At 37.9% G+C, this 16,183-nt stretch overlaps 1 protein-coding gene across 3 annotated transcripts in view; it reads right to left on the bottom strand.

The window, feature by feature from the left end:
* Positions 1–16,183, bottom strand: part of plch2a (phospholipase C, eta 2a) — a 154,883-nt gene that overhangs the window by 39,925 nt on the left and 98,775 nt on the right. For 2 of the 3 annotated variants that reach the window (XM_079897716.1, XM_079897715.1), the window contains 5 exons: positions 14,264–14,410; positions 9,616–9,859; positions 8,876–9,005; positions 3,976–4,146; positions 1,401–1,494 (listed from right to left, as the gene is read on the bottom strand). In XM_079897716.1, the coding sequence (XP_079753842.1) occupies positions 1,401–1,494; positions 3,976–4,146; positions 8,876–9,005; positions 9,616–9,859; positions 14,264–14,410 (786 nt within the window). Of the gene's footprint in view, positions 1–1,400; positions 1,495–1,604; positions 1,690–3,975; positions 4,147–8,875; positions 9,006–9,615; positions 9,860–14,263; positions 14,411–16,183 lie in introns of those variants that run through there. The other variant, XM_079897717.1, reaches the window with a different exon arrangement.

Genomic DNA, 16,183 nt, shown 5'->3' on the forward strand with positions numbered 1-16,183 from the left:
AAACTAAAGAATCTACCTATGTAAAAATGTCATTTTGTTATAACCTGTTAATTTCTGTCAAGTTTCAACTTGATTTTCATCACCAGCAATTCAATTCAAAGTAGTTAATAAAAAGAAATGAACATATCACTGAACAATGGGACTGCAAATAAACGGAAGTTTTCAGTGTCGATTGATTTTGAACAGTGTTGTTAAAAAAAAATACTACAACAAATCAATTAATACCTGATTTTAATCAGTTTACACAGGGTTTGGGTTAAAGGGTTAGTTCACCCAAAAATGAAAATATTGTCATCAATTACTCACCCTCATGTCTTTCCAAACCAGTAAGACTTTCGTTCATTTTCGGAACACAATTGAAAATATTTTTAAGGAAATCTGAGCGATTTATTTCCCTCCATTGACAGTCCTCACAACTACCAATTTGTTGCTTCAAAAAGTAATTGATAAGTGAGTAATTGATGACAGAATTATCATTTTCGAGTGAACTAACCCTTTAAGGTCCAATGAAACTCTACCCTACTGTATATTAGTAGACTGGTAGGGTTAGAATAAGTTGACATGTAGTTCCAAAGTTACTTATAGTCAGTAGAATGTCTGTTGGGGAGCATCAAATAAAGAGTTGGCAGAGAGTCTACTAATACTCTAATGAGAGTTAGTTAACATGTAGGTGCAACGTTCCTTATAGTCAACAGAATGTTAAAAGGGACCATCAAAATAAAGTGTTACCCAATTTACTTATTTGTATCTGTTTATTTCTCCTAAAGTATTTTAGCAACATCCAGTTTATACTTGACACATAACTGAAAACTCCTTTAAAGACGCAAACACATTAGCAACAATTCGCGGAGGAAAAGGTCCATTGTCCACTGTCAACAGTGTAGTGATGCATCAAGCAGTGCTCACACAGAAGTCACTTTCAAACCAAGCAGCTTTCTGTTGGTAAACATGCCGAGTTCACATGACCAACTTAAATCTTTTTACATTTCCAGGTTTCTCAGAAGCAGAAGTCATCATAGTTGGATACACTTCTATAGTAGTAAACAGAAACTACAACAAATATAATTTCTGAGTTCTAAGACTTTCCAAAGATTTTGTCAGAAGAGAGAAAAATGTCAAATTTGCCATCACTCCCTCAGCCGTTGTATTAGAAATTCTCTAGAGCAGCGTTAACCAGTCAATCTGTAATTTAATGCCCAAGTAATATATGTGCCATAAATGTACAATAATATTTAAAAAATTTAAATATAAACAACTAAAAGTAAAGGTGTCATTACAGGTTGTAAAAATGGTCCATTATGTGGATTCCCATCGAAAGGAATGTGACCACACTTTAAACCTGCTGACCTCTTAAAAAGTAACATTTGAGCAAGTAAATTTTAGAAATAAAACATCCGTACCGTCAATCCCCAGGACACCCAGTGTCTGGTTTTCAGGACAAGGCTCAAACTTGGACACAATTTCGAGGCAGTGCTCTTTTGAGACACTGGTCATCTGAAACACAAACAAACAGTAAAGAAAGATGAACAAGTGAATGATTAAACACTTACAAATGTGAAAAGCATGCATTTAATACAGTTACAGCCAATTTTTATTCATATTACATATGAAATGTGTGATAAATGACACCACAGGGAGCCATCCTCACACAACTAGCCCATCTCCCCTCTGGAGTCGATTGTGACGCCTGACAGCTGGCGTTTAAATGGACTGATTAGTCAATGAGATTCCCATCCACGCCAATCAGTGTTAGATATTTCCTCCAGCTAATGCAGTGGAGGATGGAGGGATACTGCCAGCTGTGGATATGGAATCGCAGTAAACTGCAGTACATCAACATCGTTGTTGATGATTAGCTGCTAGTGGAACTTAAAGGGATTGGTCTACTTTATTCTCAGCTCTATTTTGCACAGTCAATTTAGAAACCAACAATGGTGTTTGATAAGAGCCACTTTTTTTCCTGCTGGTAACTACTTGAGACAAATGAGAGTGGACTGTTATCATGAAGAAAAGGTCACTCTGAGTGATACCATTTGCTTGAAATGCTAATTTTCTCATTCTATATAGCTAATGGTGTACTGTATGTTTAATTTCAATTTGACTGCATGCTAGTCCTTTATAACGCTGTACATGAATGCTTTTAAACTTTTAATGAGATTTTAATGACCGCCTTAAACATCAGCGTTCTGTCAACCACTTACTTTAAACACCACTTGAATCAAACATCATGTGGATTTGCTAGTTGAAATAATATGAAAATTTACCATTAGAGTTGATTTTACAAATGAGGTTCCATAGGTTAATGAACATTAGAATAGAATTAAATATCATCCATAGTTGTTAACATATCAATTCACTTGAGATGAATGTAATATTCTAATTAAATCACAAATCAGTTACGACATGCAATCAATTGTATGTTATGACATGTGAACATACAATCATTTCCTGAATGTTGAGGCATAACACTTCCATCATCTCTTTATCTGCCACCATTCTGGGGTGCATTTCCCAAAAGCATCGTTAGCCAACTTTGGTCGCAAGTTCATTCTTTATCAGCATAGTTAAAAAAGTCTGTGTTTCCCAAAATCATAGTTCTAATGAACATTCGCAAACAGCATCGCAAAGTTGTGTGGTTTGAACGACAGCTCTTGACCTGTGGTTAGAAGCAGAGTTTTTTGTTTGCATGACATGTGGACTCAATAAATCCTTATCTTGAGCCAAATAAGCAAGCTGACATTCTGTAAAATCTGTATCTTTTATTTAGAATACATATAAATAAGAACGAGCTCAAACAGTAGAGCGCTGGTGCTTACAACGCCAAAGTCATGGGTTCGAATCCCAGGAAAAGCAAGAACTGATAAGAATGTAAATGTGTATCTTGAAATGTAATGCAAGTCGATTTGGATAAAATGCTAAATGCATAAATGTAAATGATTGAATCTGGAAATAAAGCAAAATAACTGAGAGAAATAGTCCTCAGATGTCATGTCCATAACTTATAGCAAAACATCTACAGGTAGCATTAATTCGATCTCAAACATATTCATTAAAAGTAGTTTTTACTCCACCACCTGTGTGACATCATTAACCAACGTGGTTGAACTACCAATATGCGACGATACGGTTTCGGGAAACAGTCGAGACTAGCTAGTTGATGTCTTCAACGATGCATCATACTATGGTAGTGAAGCAGCGAGTTATGTTGTTGTATGGGAGACGCACCCCAGTTCAGTTTAGCATTTACCCAACACCATATTATTACCTTTACAACTTCAATTTAAAAGGAGATATGGTGATCATTTTTTTTAAAGTTCAAATATACCAAGTAGTCTCTCAAAGTCACACATAATGCACGGTTGGTAACGCAACGCTTTCTTCATAAACCTTAATCAGTGTTTTATATTTTTAGAATTTAAATTTTATAATCAATTGATTCATAATTTGACAGCATGTAGATGCCCATCATTTGCAGACGGTCCATACTTATTCCAAAAAGAGGACTTAAATATTTATGTTTAAACAAGGTCACTCATTTATGAAATTCAGAGAATTTCATAACTACTGCAAATGTACATTTTATTTTTCAGTGTGAATAACCTGCTAATGTACTAAGTAGTGTTAATGTACTGTTAATGTGTTAACAGTGTTTCAGGCCACTAATAAAAATTCTAATAAATCTTAAGCTGCCCCCCTTAGCAAAGCTTCATTGACTTCTGTGCTGTTCTTTAAGACCATAAAAGAGAAGGATTTGAGGGTGTGTGAGGACAGTCTTTCCAAAATGTTGAGAAAAAGCCTATAAACGGTCACATTAGCATGGAAAGGTCACATTGTATTTTCATTGAGCTTATCAAATTATGTGCCTGAGTTAAAAAGACGTGAAAACAACATGCTTGACTGATGCTTCACAGTACCTGCAGCATTGTTTTGTATTTTTATCTTACAAGTGGATTTTACCTGCCAACCACGCCTCACCTTTTGTTCAGTCTCAAGGAAGCGTTTGAGGTCATCTGTATCCAGGTGGTCTTTATGGTTGCTGTAGGTGAGCATCAGCAGGTAGAGATCGCGCCGTGTTGACATCATCTTATAGAAAGAGCAGAACTCCTCAAATCCCAGAGTGCCTTGGTTGTCATCAGTGTCTGCCTCCTAAAATCCGAGATGGAGAAATTTGGAGTGAAAGAACATTAAGGTGAATCAAACTGTTTGCCATGTGAGTAACATTGTAAAAGAAGACGTTTAAAAGAATGTTCATGCTGCTCTGTTCCATACAACAAAAGCATATAGTGTTCAGGGGCTGTCAAGTTCAGAAAAACAGGGAAAACCACCATGAAGGAACCATAAAAGTAGCGTGGTATTCCAAATCTTTTGAAGTCATACGCTATGAGGCTTTTTGTGGGAGAAACGGATTACAATTTACTTTACTTGCATTGCATGTATTCAAATATCAAGATTCCATTTTTCATGTTAATGATGCCAAACAGCGAGGTTCTTACATGCCTCGTTACTGTGGGGGAGGGGAATATTTTTAGAAAATAACGACTACAATTATTTTTGTTTCTCACATAAAGCTATTGCACCGCTTCAGAAGACTTGGAATGTAGTGTACAGGTTATGCCTTTTTGAAATTTTTTGTAGTTTGACCGTGAGCATATCGATTTACTCTCATTATATTGCAAAGAGCAATGTGAACATTTTGCCAATCAACTTCTTTTGTGTTCCACAAATGAAAGAGTCAAATTAGGTAAATAATGGGGGTAAAAATACATTTTTGAATTAACTTTTCATTTAAACCCTGGTTGTTCCAGGGGACTGTAACTGTAATAACTGTTCTGTTTCTGTAATAAGTGTACAATTCTTTTTGGATGACTTTTTACATACTGCTAATTTTGTTATAAAATTCATATGGCATATTCTCCTGATTTTTTTATTAAAAATTTTAGAGTTAGCCTCCTCATATCTGATTATGGTCAGGCTTTCATTTTTTTGTAAAGATATTTCATGCAAATAAATTGCTCATCACGTTCTACATCCAGAGATCCTCTTACAGAAGGCCTCTAATCCACATATGCCTCTAATCCAAAGGTTTATGAACTGTAACCATTTTAGTTCATGTGCCATTTCTTGATAGCCTGGGAAAACCCAGACAACTTCCGGCAAATTTAGATTTGCTCTGCAAGTAGTCTAGCAAAGAGCTCATTCAAGCCAATTTCCATGGCCTCGAAATCGCGGCACCAATCAGAAACGTTGAGGCGGGCTTTACAAGATGACGATCGCTCTGATTGGTTTTAGGTCTAGCCTATTCAATTGCGCCCAGAGGCATTTGAGCGACGTCCACTCCGTTGGTGAAGCGCATCAACTTTTAAATGCATTATTATATTCAAATTGCAAACACATGAGGACAGTCTCCATGAAAGACCCACTGGCAGATGAACGTGCTACTACATTTCTCTCCGAAACGGTAGGAAATTAAATTAGATTTAATAGAGGATTTTAACTGTGACAAGATGATTGACAGGGCAGTTTACGTGACAGGATGCACGCGACAGATCCGTCCGATAAAGATGACGAAGTAGTATGTCCCAAAGCTTGCCTACTTTTTTGCTGCACATTCAAAAGTAAATACATTTTCTTCACAAAAAGAGTACATACTTTTATGGCGTAGTGTAACTTTTGGACACCGCATATGGCTTTACACAATGCCGATCGCTCTGATTGGTTTTAGGAGTTTTAGGTCTATCCAATTGCGCCCAGATGCATTTGAGCGACGTCCGTTGGTGGAGTAGCCCCTTTGGAAATTAGTTATTAAAGGAGTTTTGCCAGACCATAACTCAGTTACTACTGAGAATGGTCTGGTTTTAACCAGGCTAATTTCTTGAGTGAAAATCGAGTAATGAACAGTTGTGGGTATTTGCTTCCTAAAGCATGACTTCAGTCACTGATCATTGGCTGATGGAGGATAAACCAGCAGCTCTTCAATCAACTGGAGAAATGGATCATTCAATAACAGCAACCCACTATCACAATTAAACCCCTGCCTTGCTGTGAAGTCAAACCCCTAAAAAAAAACAGCGACTCCACATCTCTCCTACAGCTCTCAGCCCATAAGAGCCCAGAAACGTTTTCTCAGCTCACTGAATCCCAGACTCAGACGCCAGCGCTGATCCGGAGAGCTGCTGAGTCAAACACACACACACAAAGGCTTGCGGTGAGCCGAGGCGTGGAGGATGTAATAAACCCTGAGCTAAGCGCCCGAGAATTGGTGCTTTATGGTGAGAATTGTGAAAACAGGTCACAAACACTGAAGATGCCGAGAAGAGCCGCATTCACACTGATGGCATCACTTCCTCTGAGTGCAGGACTGAGGTATCTAAATTATGGACCTTACAAATAAATACATTACATAATTAAAAATGGAACTTTTTATACAATAAATATACTTATAATTAAATGATTACATTTAAAAAAAAATTGTCATACGGTTGTTAGTGTATTCTGAGTGATTGCTAGGTTACTTACTGTCAAAAAGGCCACATGTCTATGATAATCTGTTCTCTAGATGTAAAAAAAAAAAAATCCATTTTTTTTATTGGGCAGGCCAGTCCAATTGTTTGAAAAAAGACAAACAACTCTTCACAACAAGCAACATAAATTGAGGTATAATCTACATCAATAGAACAATCGGTGCAGATTACATGTCGAAGTCAAATTGTGAAATATTATTACAATTTAAAATAACTGTTTTCTATTTTAATATATTATAAAATGTAATTTATTCCTGTGGTGGCAAATCTGAATCTTCAGTGTCACTTGATTAATATGCTAATTTGGTGCTCAAGCAATTATTTTATTTTATTTGAATAATTATTAGTAGTAATTATTATCACATTTAAAAACGGTCATACTGCTTAATATATAAAAAACGTCCTTTCAGGATTCTTTGATGAATAGAAAGTTCAAAAGCACAGCATTTATTTGAAATAGATTTGTTTTTGTATAATATTTTACTTTTTTTTTTATTGTCACATTTGATCAATTAAATGTAACCTTGCTGAATATAAGTATTATATTCTTTAAAAAAAAATCTTATAGTGCATTTAAAAAAAAATACTAAATAAACTACAAAACTAAAATGATTTTTAAAAATGATATATTTTTCTCTAATATAAATTATTTCAAACATATTTGATTTCAGTTTTATACACAATTAATAAACAAACAGAAGATTCCAGCACACAGAGAATCACACAGGTTGTTTATGAGGTTAAGCCAGAGAAATCAGGGCCAAAGACTTAAGGTGACATCACTCTCTGTTGTTGGATAGCAGGGCCAGATTGCCCCCCTGTGGTTTACTGTGTCTTACACTAAAGGCCATCTGTGTCCATTTACAGCAGATGGGGTGGATGCTGATGAAGTGTGAAGCTTAGTGACCTGCAAACAGCTGATGTGAGGTGTCGATCACATATTCACACAATAATCCAGACGGCCTGGAAAAATACTTTGGAGCATTGTGGGAACAATACACACCATAAGAAGGCCATGGTGTGGCCCAGAAAAAAAAAAAAAAAAGGAATGTCGATATATCAAACACTGTTTATTAAGCATTTTGCAAATATCTTCAGTGCTGATCAATTATCTGTATTTTCATATTCAAGATAAATGGGAGCAATGATAATACAGGATTGTCTCATGTGTATACATTCCAAATATGGTAACCGATTTTTCAAAATAACAGGCTCTAACTACTGCAATTTCTTCCTAGGCTGATTTTGAGTTTCCAAGGCTGAGGAAAATACCAACTAGTACTAAGTAATACAGTGCCAACACACCACATTCCTTTCAGGGTTATATTAAACTAATATTTATGGTGTCTTCTGACAGATCTAGTGAAGAGTTTGGATCCAATATTCCTAACATTTCTGAGTCAGCTTTATTAAGAGTGACACTCTTACTGCTTTTGTTACGGTGGACCACAACATTCTTATCTTACGACTTGAACAATCTCTGGGTACTGAAGGAAAAGAAAAACTCTCTGATCTTTGAAATTAAATAACTCTGCTAGATCAGTAAGGTCATCTCAACAAAGATTGCTGATGGCTCCAAAATCTAGACTTAAGAGACTTCTAGACTCTAGACTTCCTCTATCCCTAAGACTAGTAGCCACAGAGTCTGATTTTAAATCTAAGTCAAAAACCTTGAATTTTATGATTGGTGTTTTTGATGTAAACTCCCTTTATAATTTTTTTACGGTCTTTCTTGTTTTTTAGATATTTATCCTGTTGTACAGTACAATGGCCAGCTACTGTTGCTTTTATTGTGCTATATAAATAAAAGTTGATTTGATGATTTGATTCCTGGCATTTCAGAACATTCCAACATGGCATAGCTGGAAGGATCTAACATTTTTGGCATCTTCAGACGGGATCTGGTGAAGAGATTAGATCCAATATTCCTGGTGGTTTGGCATAATTTTGGCAACATTTTTGGCATAGTTGGTAGCATAACCAGCCGGATCTAATAGTTTTGGTGTACTGTAGCTGTTAGGATCCTAACAATCTAAAAAGTAGACTGTGATTGGCCATGTCAGTCAGACTAAGAAGGCGACTTCCTGTCTAAGTGGGTGTTTTTGACCAGAATAAGCTACAATGTGACTAGTCTTTATGCAAAAAGTATAACAAAAACCATAAAACATATTGACGGTTCAAGCATGTAAAATGTAAAGACACTCTGATGAAAGTAGTCAGTTTTAAAACAGCCCATGGTAACTTTGCAGATGTTGTACCTTTAAAAGTTGATTTGGCAATATTTGGCAAGTGGCTATAGTCTTTATCAATCACTGCCAATTTTCCTGATCGCAATGGCCTGGTGGTCAGCTTACCTTAAACATCTGTTTGACTTTCTGTCTGGGCAGGTTGACATTGAGCTTGTGCAGGAGCTGTAGGACTTCACTGATGCTGAGGCAACCGTCTCCATTCTTATCTGCCTCTGCGAAGGTCTGCTTCAGCCATGTAATGGGAAGAGTTAAGGGTCTGAGAACATAGAATGGCAAGCACCCCCACCAACAAAATATTATGTAAAGCACTGTTTCATAACAAGAATTTAAAGTTGGAGTTTGCTAAACAATGTCTAAACCAGTAGTATGACAATAGCTCATATTTTTTTCAAAACTCGGTATCTTTTTACGTAAAACAATCTACCTTTCTTTTCTTTTTTAATGAGTAGCATGATAAAAAGGCTATGTCACTATTCACTGATTCATTCGATTCCCAAGGAAGATCCTGAACTGCATTATACGTCTCCCAGAAAAGGAAGACAAGTTTGGGAAGATTCAGGGACAGTAGCTTGACTCTAGCTAACTGCTTTTTTATGATATCTTGACAGTAACTATGTCTTCATAATGATAGGTTGACGGTAGTGAACTACTTTTATAAAAGCATAGCTTGAAATACTAAATTATGAGAAACTTGTGTTTTGGAGTTTCCTCAACAGGTAATCTAACTCTGCTGACAGTTCAAATATGTTCATGTTTCCCAATCTACTAAAAATCTGATTGATAGTAAGGTAGATAGCATCATCTTTATTGAGTTTCTGTCATTGAAACTCCTTTAGAAAGGATATTGGTCACGAGTGCGTTGTCGTTTGGCCAGACTGTCTTCATCGCTGATGCCGGCCATAAGGTACTTAAGGCCAGTGATCCAGGTGCGAGCTTCTTCTCCTGTACCTGACACCAGGTCAAGGGACGCCATGTGCTCGCCATAGTAGATGCTGAAGCAGCAGTTGGGATCAAAACTACCGTCAGCATACCGCTGGAAGATCTCAGACTGCTTCCCCTCACACACCTCCCGAATGGAGTCGATTGGGACTGGAAGGAGAAAAAGACAACAGGGACTGAGTAGTTAAAGAAAGAGATGACATTTATGCTATAATCCTGAGGTGTTCATTAACATTCTACTTTCCTTCAAGCTGCAAAAATCTCAAAGAAACATCATCGTGCACCAACATCCTAATGCTACGAATGTGTGTAATGAAATCCCTCAAGAACAGCTCATGTAAATGAGAAGAGCAGATGGCTACCTCAAATTAAACACTCTCCAATGCCAATGTACAACATCTAGAAACACTTAATTCATCAATTTGTGCTCATTTAAACCAGATCATGTCTGCCAAGAGTAGCCATATCTGAACAGCATGCTATATTATATTAATAGCACATTCCTCCACCCAAAAACAAAGCAATTCTAGCAACTACTGGAGTGATATCTGATTCAACACATGCCTGTTTTCAAACACCCATGTTTGAAATGTAACATTTCAAGATGAGATTTTAGAGAAAAAAACACAACATATCTGTTTATTACTTGATTCTGATTGGTCAGTCATGGCTTTCTGTAAATTTCATTCAAATATTCTTGTATAATGATACTAATGTGTGTTAAACTGAACTATACAGTACAAATTGTTAATGAAGTTAAGAAAGAAAGAAAGATAAACAACAAGAAAGTGCAGTTAAGAAAGATAAGCTACAAGAAAGACCCGATGGAATGAATGAACAAACATAAATTTCTTTCTTGTGTTGACATTTTATTTTGAAACAGCAAGTTGGAGCAACGAGTCAAACAGCTTTTAGAAAAGTAGCCAAAAGCTTTTGGAATATTTGGCTATAAGACACAACCACACTTGTCAACTTGTGTAATCCACGGTTGACTACATTTTTGGTGTTTCAGTAGTTTTAAATATATATATATATATATATATATATATTTATATTAAAATGCTGCTGTTCATCAAAAAAAATGTTTAACTTGCAGTGTACTTTAAATCTTAAAAGTATGTTGGTAACACTTTATTTTACAGTGTCATTGTTACATATGTTACATGTAGTTACTATAGTTATAACTATAAGCTAACCCTAAACCAAACTAAACCAAACCCTAATCCTAACCCTATAATAAGTACATGTAGTTACTTAATATTGCTCAGTACACAAATGTATAATTACAGTGTAACAATGACACCTTAAAATAGTGTAACCAGTATTCAAAATACTGGAAAATATTATACCTTAAATAGCTTAAAGATATTAAGTGTCACGTGTGGGTTCAGGAAGACAGAAGAATCAAGTTCCGCGGAATCAGCGGTTTGATTCATCATCAAATCAAGCGATGGAGGTGGAGCCAGAGCACCCAAGTATTGGGGCGATGACGGTGCGACCAAGGACAGAGGAGTACCCGACGGGAGGGAGGAACCCGCTGCAGCCGAAGGGGTGGGGGGTCGGCATGTAGTGGATGGCCCGAAAGTCTGTGGCGAAGGCAGTGTGACGATAGACCAAGGGGGAGCCGGTGGGACGAGAGAACCCGGAAGAGCCATTAGGCTGAGGGTCTCTGGTGGAGCCGAAGGTGGGAGGAGCCAGGGTGAAGCCGATAGGTCGACAGGCCGAGATGGACGGAAGAGGTCGAAGGCGGGAGGCGAAGCCGCAGGATCCTCTGGGACAGGCTCGACGTCCTGGCAGGGTATCCCCAGAGACGGCGCAGGGATGCAGACATCTAGTAGCGATGGGGCTGGAGGACTGGCTGAGCATTGTGGTGACGGAGAGAGGAGACTTGCTAAAGCCACAGTCACAATTACACAGTCTATGCAGGTTAATGAAAATAAAAGCTCCCAGTCCAAAAACAGTGGTTCTTCCGAACAAACAAGCAGAATATTGTCCAGAAAATTCTCATGGTCCACAAAGGATTCAGGCACCGGGTGGGATAGGGTGGGAACCGACAAGTCTCCATGTTCCGTTCCCTCAATCCCTGGTGTCAAGGGCTCACACCCCTGGTCAGATTCACACTGAGACTTCACTCAGGGGCGCAACTACCCAGTGTCAGAGGGGTATTCAGCAACAATTTTGGCCATTTTGAAACGGGTCACATGCTTATTTCACAGATAAGAGTAAAATTTTATTTTGATTCAATGGTTATTTAAAGTTACCATCTAACTGGTTATAGCTAGTCTGTTAACATGAATATTTGCAAGCCTCCAAGCACAGACGTCACACTTTAAATACTACCAGTTGCCTTTCACCATCCACTTATTTAGCTGCTGTCGCATCCCTTGACATGCCATCTCCTTTTCCCTCTTTCTTTTTCTATTTTTAGCCCCCGACAGCTCTTTTGCTTTATCCATCTTTTTTGATGGCATCTCACTACTCGGACCTGCTTGCTCAGCAATCACGGTGCCCCCGCCTGCTTACGATATAACCCCCCCCCCCCCCCCCCCCCCCCAATCTTATGAGGGCGCCTACTCTAGCCTGTTAATCCTCAAAAATTTTATATAACATTGAGGAAATGCAGAAATGATTTAGAAACACACAATAGCAGCTACATATAGAAAATACCCAAAAAATGATTTTTACCATCGCTTTGGTGCCCCAATGGTGCTGCGCCCCTATGTGCCGCATATAGTGCATACCCACTTTTTGCTTGCCACTCCACTACCGGGGTGATGGCAAGCTCTGGCCTCTTATCCTCGGGCTCTAGCTCATTCGTCGCGGCGGGTGGTTTTGCTCAATCTGCGGGTGGCTCTTGTGTCTTCTCCTCGGTTGTTTGGGTCGAAGTTTGCTCTGGGTCTGGCTGGGTTCCAAATTGGGACGTGACGCTCTCCAGACACCGAATGACGGTCTCCCTCTAGTCCAGCACTGTAGTGTCTGGGAGGTCGATATGCTGGTGGAACGTTGCCCCGATCCAGAATAGGGTCTTTAGGGTCTAGTCGTCCAGGCAGCTGGTGATGGCCAAACAAAGCCAGGAGCCAGGACGACGAACTTAACCCGTTCGTCCTTTTTGGGCGGTCCGATCATCTGTCACGTGTGGGTTCAGGAGGACAGAAGAATCAAGTTCCAACATGACGTTTAATGATAAATATCCACAAGGAAGGCAAACAAGCAGGGTAACAGAGAATGAATGTGAGGGACCAACTTATATAGCAAACACAAATTAGGATGATTAATAGAACACAGCTGACACATATGAACTAATAATGAGGAGCGGAAAAACTTAACAAAGGAACACATGATGAACATGAAAACAAACTAAAAGTCCATGATAATGAAACTAACTGAACATAATGTGACAGTAAGCATCTTTTTGTTTTTATGTTGTTATACAACTGTTTTCAAAAGGATAGGTTTATAGTGGATTAAATACTTAAAATTAAAGTGAAACTTTATGTATAAAGATAAGAGGTTTTTATTTATACTATAGCAGATACAACACGAGTATAAAAAGCATGAAAAGTACCATCTGTGTGCGATTTCCACTAGGAGACCTCTAGGCTGCTAAATAATGCAGATTGAGGTGGTAGTAAAAACTCAGATGATCTTATTGTTGCAGTATATATACTCAAAGGCTCAAAGACTCAAAGTTATCTAATGAATCTCACATTCATTTTTTTTTTTTAATGAACCAACTGGTGCATACTGAAATCTTTCCGGTTAAGACTGATGAATAATTGACTCAACTTAAGAAGCTGATTAATTCCCCATCCTGCGGTGGAATGTTTGGACTCTGAACTTTATCCCCACTCGTGAGACACAATGAGTGCTGTCATTTAGACATGAATCATCGGCTGTGCTACTGAAGTAACCATCCCCTGTGAGGCGTAATGTCAATAACGCATGATAGTTGAGGACATCCCCGGGAAATAGTAAGGCAAGAGAGGCAGGTCAAGACACAGACACGATAATCTATTCTAGTCATATGCATGACAGTTAAAGCAATCAAATTACATCTGTAATAGATAGAAGTATTCATTGTAGAATGATTCTCATTCGAAAGAAAACTGAATTAAATCAATGTAGTGTCTGATTAGTTTCTCTTCTTTCTTAAGTATCCCGCTTCTAATTTTTGTTCTCTTAAGAAAAGAGTAATCTATCATGTGTCTCCTCTAGAGTTTCAGAGGACCTCTCAAACAATATCTCAAACTATGCTAAGATTTCTCAGATCTCAATATGAACTCAAACGGTTCTCATCAAATTTAAAGCTAATACTTAAGTGAGATATGACTGAGATCTCCATTATCTTAGTGTTGGAACATTAGTTTGATAGCCCTATTCTTCAGAGACAACATCTGAGATAAGATTGATACTTGCCTAAAATATATCAACAAGTCTTCTGAGCTATTGAAGAGCCACATCTGAGATTTACATTGTGGTCAGTTATAGAGAGGGCTAATACAAACAGTACATTGACAGTTGAGGCATAACCTCAGCAATAAGAATGAGACTTACTTTTGGCTTTCTCGTTCTTCCTAGACGGTCGCCAGCGGATGCAGGACTTGTGTTCGTCCAAGTAGAAAAAGCGCACCAGGCCTTTGGATCCTCCACGCAGTTTCACCATCTGAGTGCCCGTCTGCATGGAGCTCATGCATTTCTCCACTAACAGAGACACAAGAAACAGAGATGATTTCAGGCATTTCCACTGTACAGTACGGTCTACTTTTTTCATAAAGAAATACAATGAAAAAATAATAATAGGAAATCAATTCATGAACAGATGGATGAAAGAAACAATAATAAAAATAAAACATTAGATGGCTGGATATCGCACTCCCTTTCCACCCAAAACTATAAATAAAACATGATAATGTTCTAATATCTGTGGTGTATGAGAGCGAACATACACCAATGATATTTTTATCATTTCAAATGGCAGAGGTTAAGTTGACTGCTACTCATAATATTATAGGTAAACCCCACCCAAGCATTTTTCAGCATTTCAGTATGTGTCTGTTACCCAGAGGACTAACAATCCATCAAAATATCTGACATGCTCCTGAAACGGCCAGCAATCAATACTGTGACCTTTATGTACCTGATCAAAATCCAAATTCATTTTCAAAGATCCATCTTCCTTCACAATACAACAATTGTTCGGCAAGATTGACAATTTCTCGGTTCATATACTGCACTTGTGAAAGCAACCGCTTGTTGGAAACAATCATGCATTCTAAATAACTGCCACATTCTCTCACTCTTAAATTTTCTCCAGATGGCTCATTCCGCAATTGACACACAGTTGTGAAATGTTTAAACCTGTCTGGACTAATGTTTTAACACTGTGATGAAAGCTGCCATGAAAATGGAAATTATTGAAATAACCAAGCAATGTTACAACATAAACAACATTTCAAATGTACTGTTCTCCTTATAAAAAAACTGTAGCAGTACCATGGGACAGTGATGCTTTGACATTTACATTGCATCACTGTGCTACATATCCAGAAACATAGTATAACCATGGCACTTAAAGTGTCATAACAGTGCAAGGAAAAAAAACTAACAAGAACAAAATCCCAGGAGACTTTACTCCACCAAATTGCCTCCAGGAACAGAGAACTGCAAGCTTTTTGTTTTTCATTATTCATGCACTTATGAACAGAAAGAGTGTGAAGTAACACTTAAGACAACACAGATCTGGCTTTTATGAAGAAGTTTCTTCAGAGAACAGACCGCTGTTACATAAACAGCAGATGAGCTGAGAGACTATTATATAATAATCAGTGAAGTGTTCACAATAGTGTGCCATTACTCTATGTTTCCATCTCTTAGTATTAATGTGGTATTAATATTGGCAGAGCTCATCTGAGGTGGCTCTTTATTTGATAATTACGCAGGGAGCATCGACAGACAGGATGTAATATAAGAAGATTTGAGCAGATCGCTAAATCCAGGTTTGAGTGATTGGTGTATACGCTTATGTGTTATTCAGAATGACTGTACACTGATTGCATGACTAAAGTACCTTGTCTAAGGCTAAGCGGTGATCCTAGTTACTCATAGAGTTCCAGAATCATCAGTATGACAACTACTAAAAATCCACCATTTTTAGTTCCAATTAGAACCAGAAATGTTTTACAGCCTGATCTCATAGGAGATCTCTAGCTCTGTAGAAAACCATCTATATAAAGGTGCTTTAACAGGACAGTTCACCTCTTTCAAAGGAGAGAGAAATGCATGTGCGTTTGGAACAACATGAGGGCGAGTAAATGATGACAGAAAATACATTTTTAAGTGGCTATCTCTTTGTGGTTAACATGAAATTGCATTCCTGCGATAGACTGGCCCTTCATCCAGGATCCAGCATCCCTGTGACCGTACATAAAACAAGCGTTTTCGAACATGGATGGATGGATTTTCCTTTTGTAATGT

The sequence above is a fragment of the Squalius cephalus genome (assembly GCF_949319135.1).
Source record: "Squalius cephalus genome assembly, chromosome: 16".
Classification (NCBI taxonomy): domain Eukaryota; kingdom Metazoa; phylum Chordata; class Actinopteri; order Cypriniformes; family Leuciscidae; genus Squalius; species Squalius cephalus.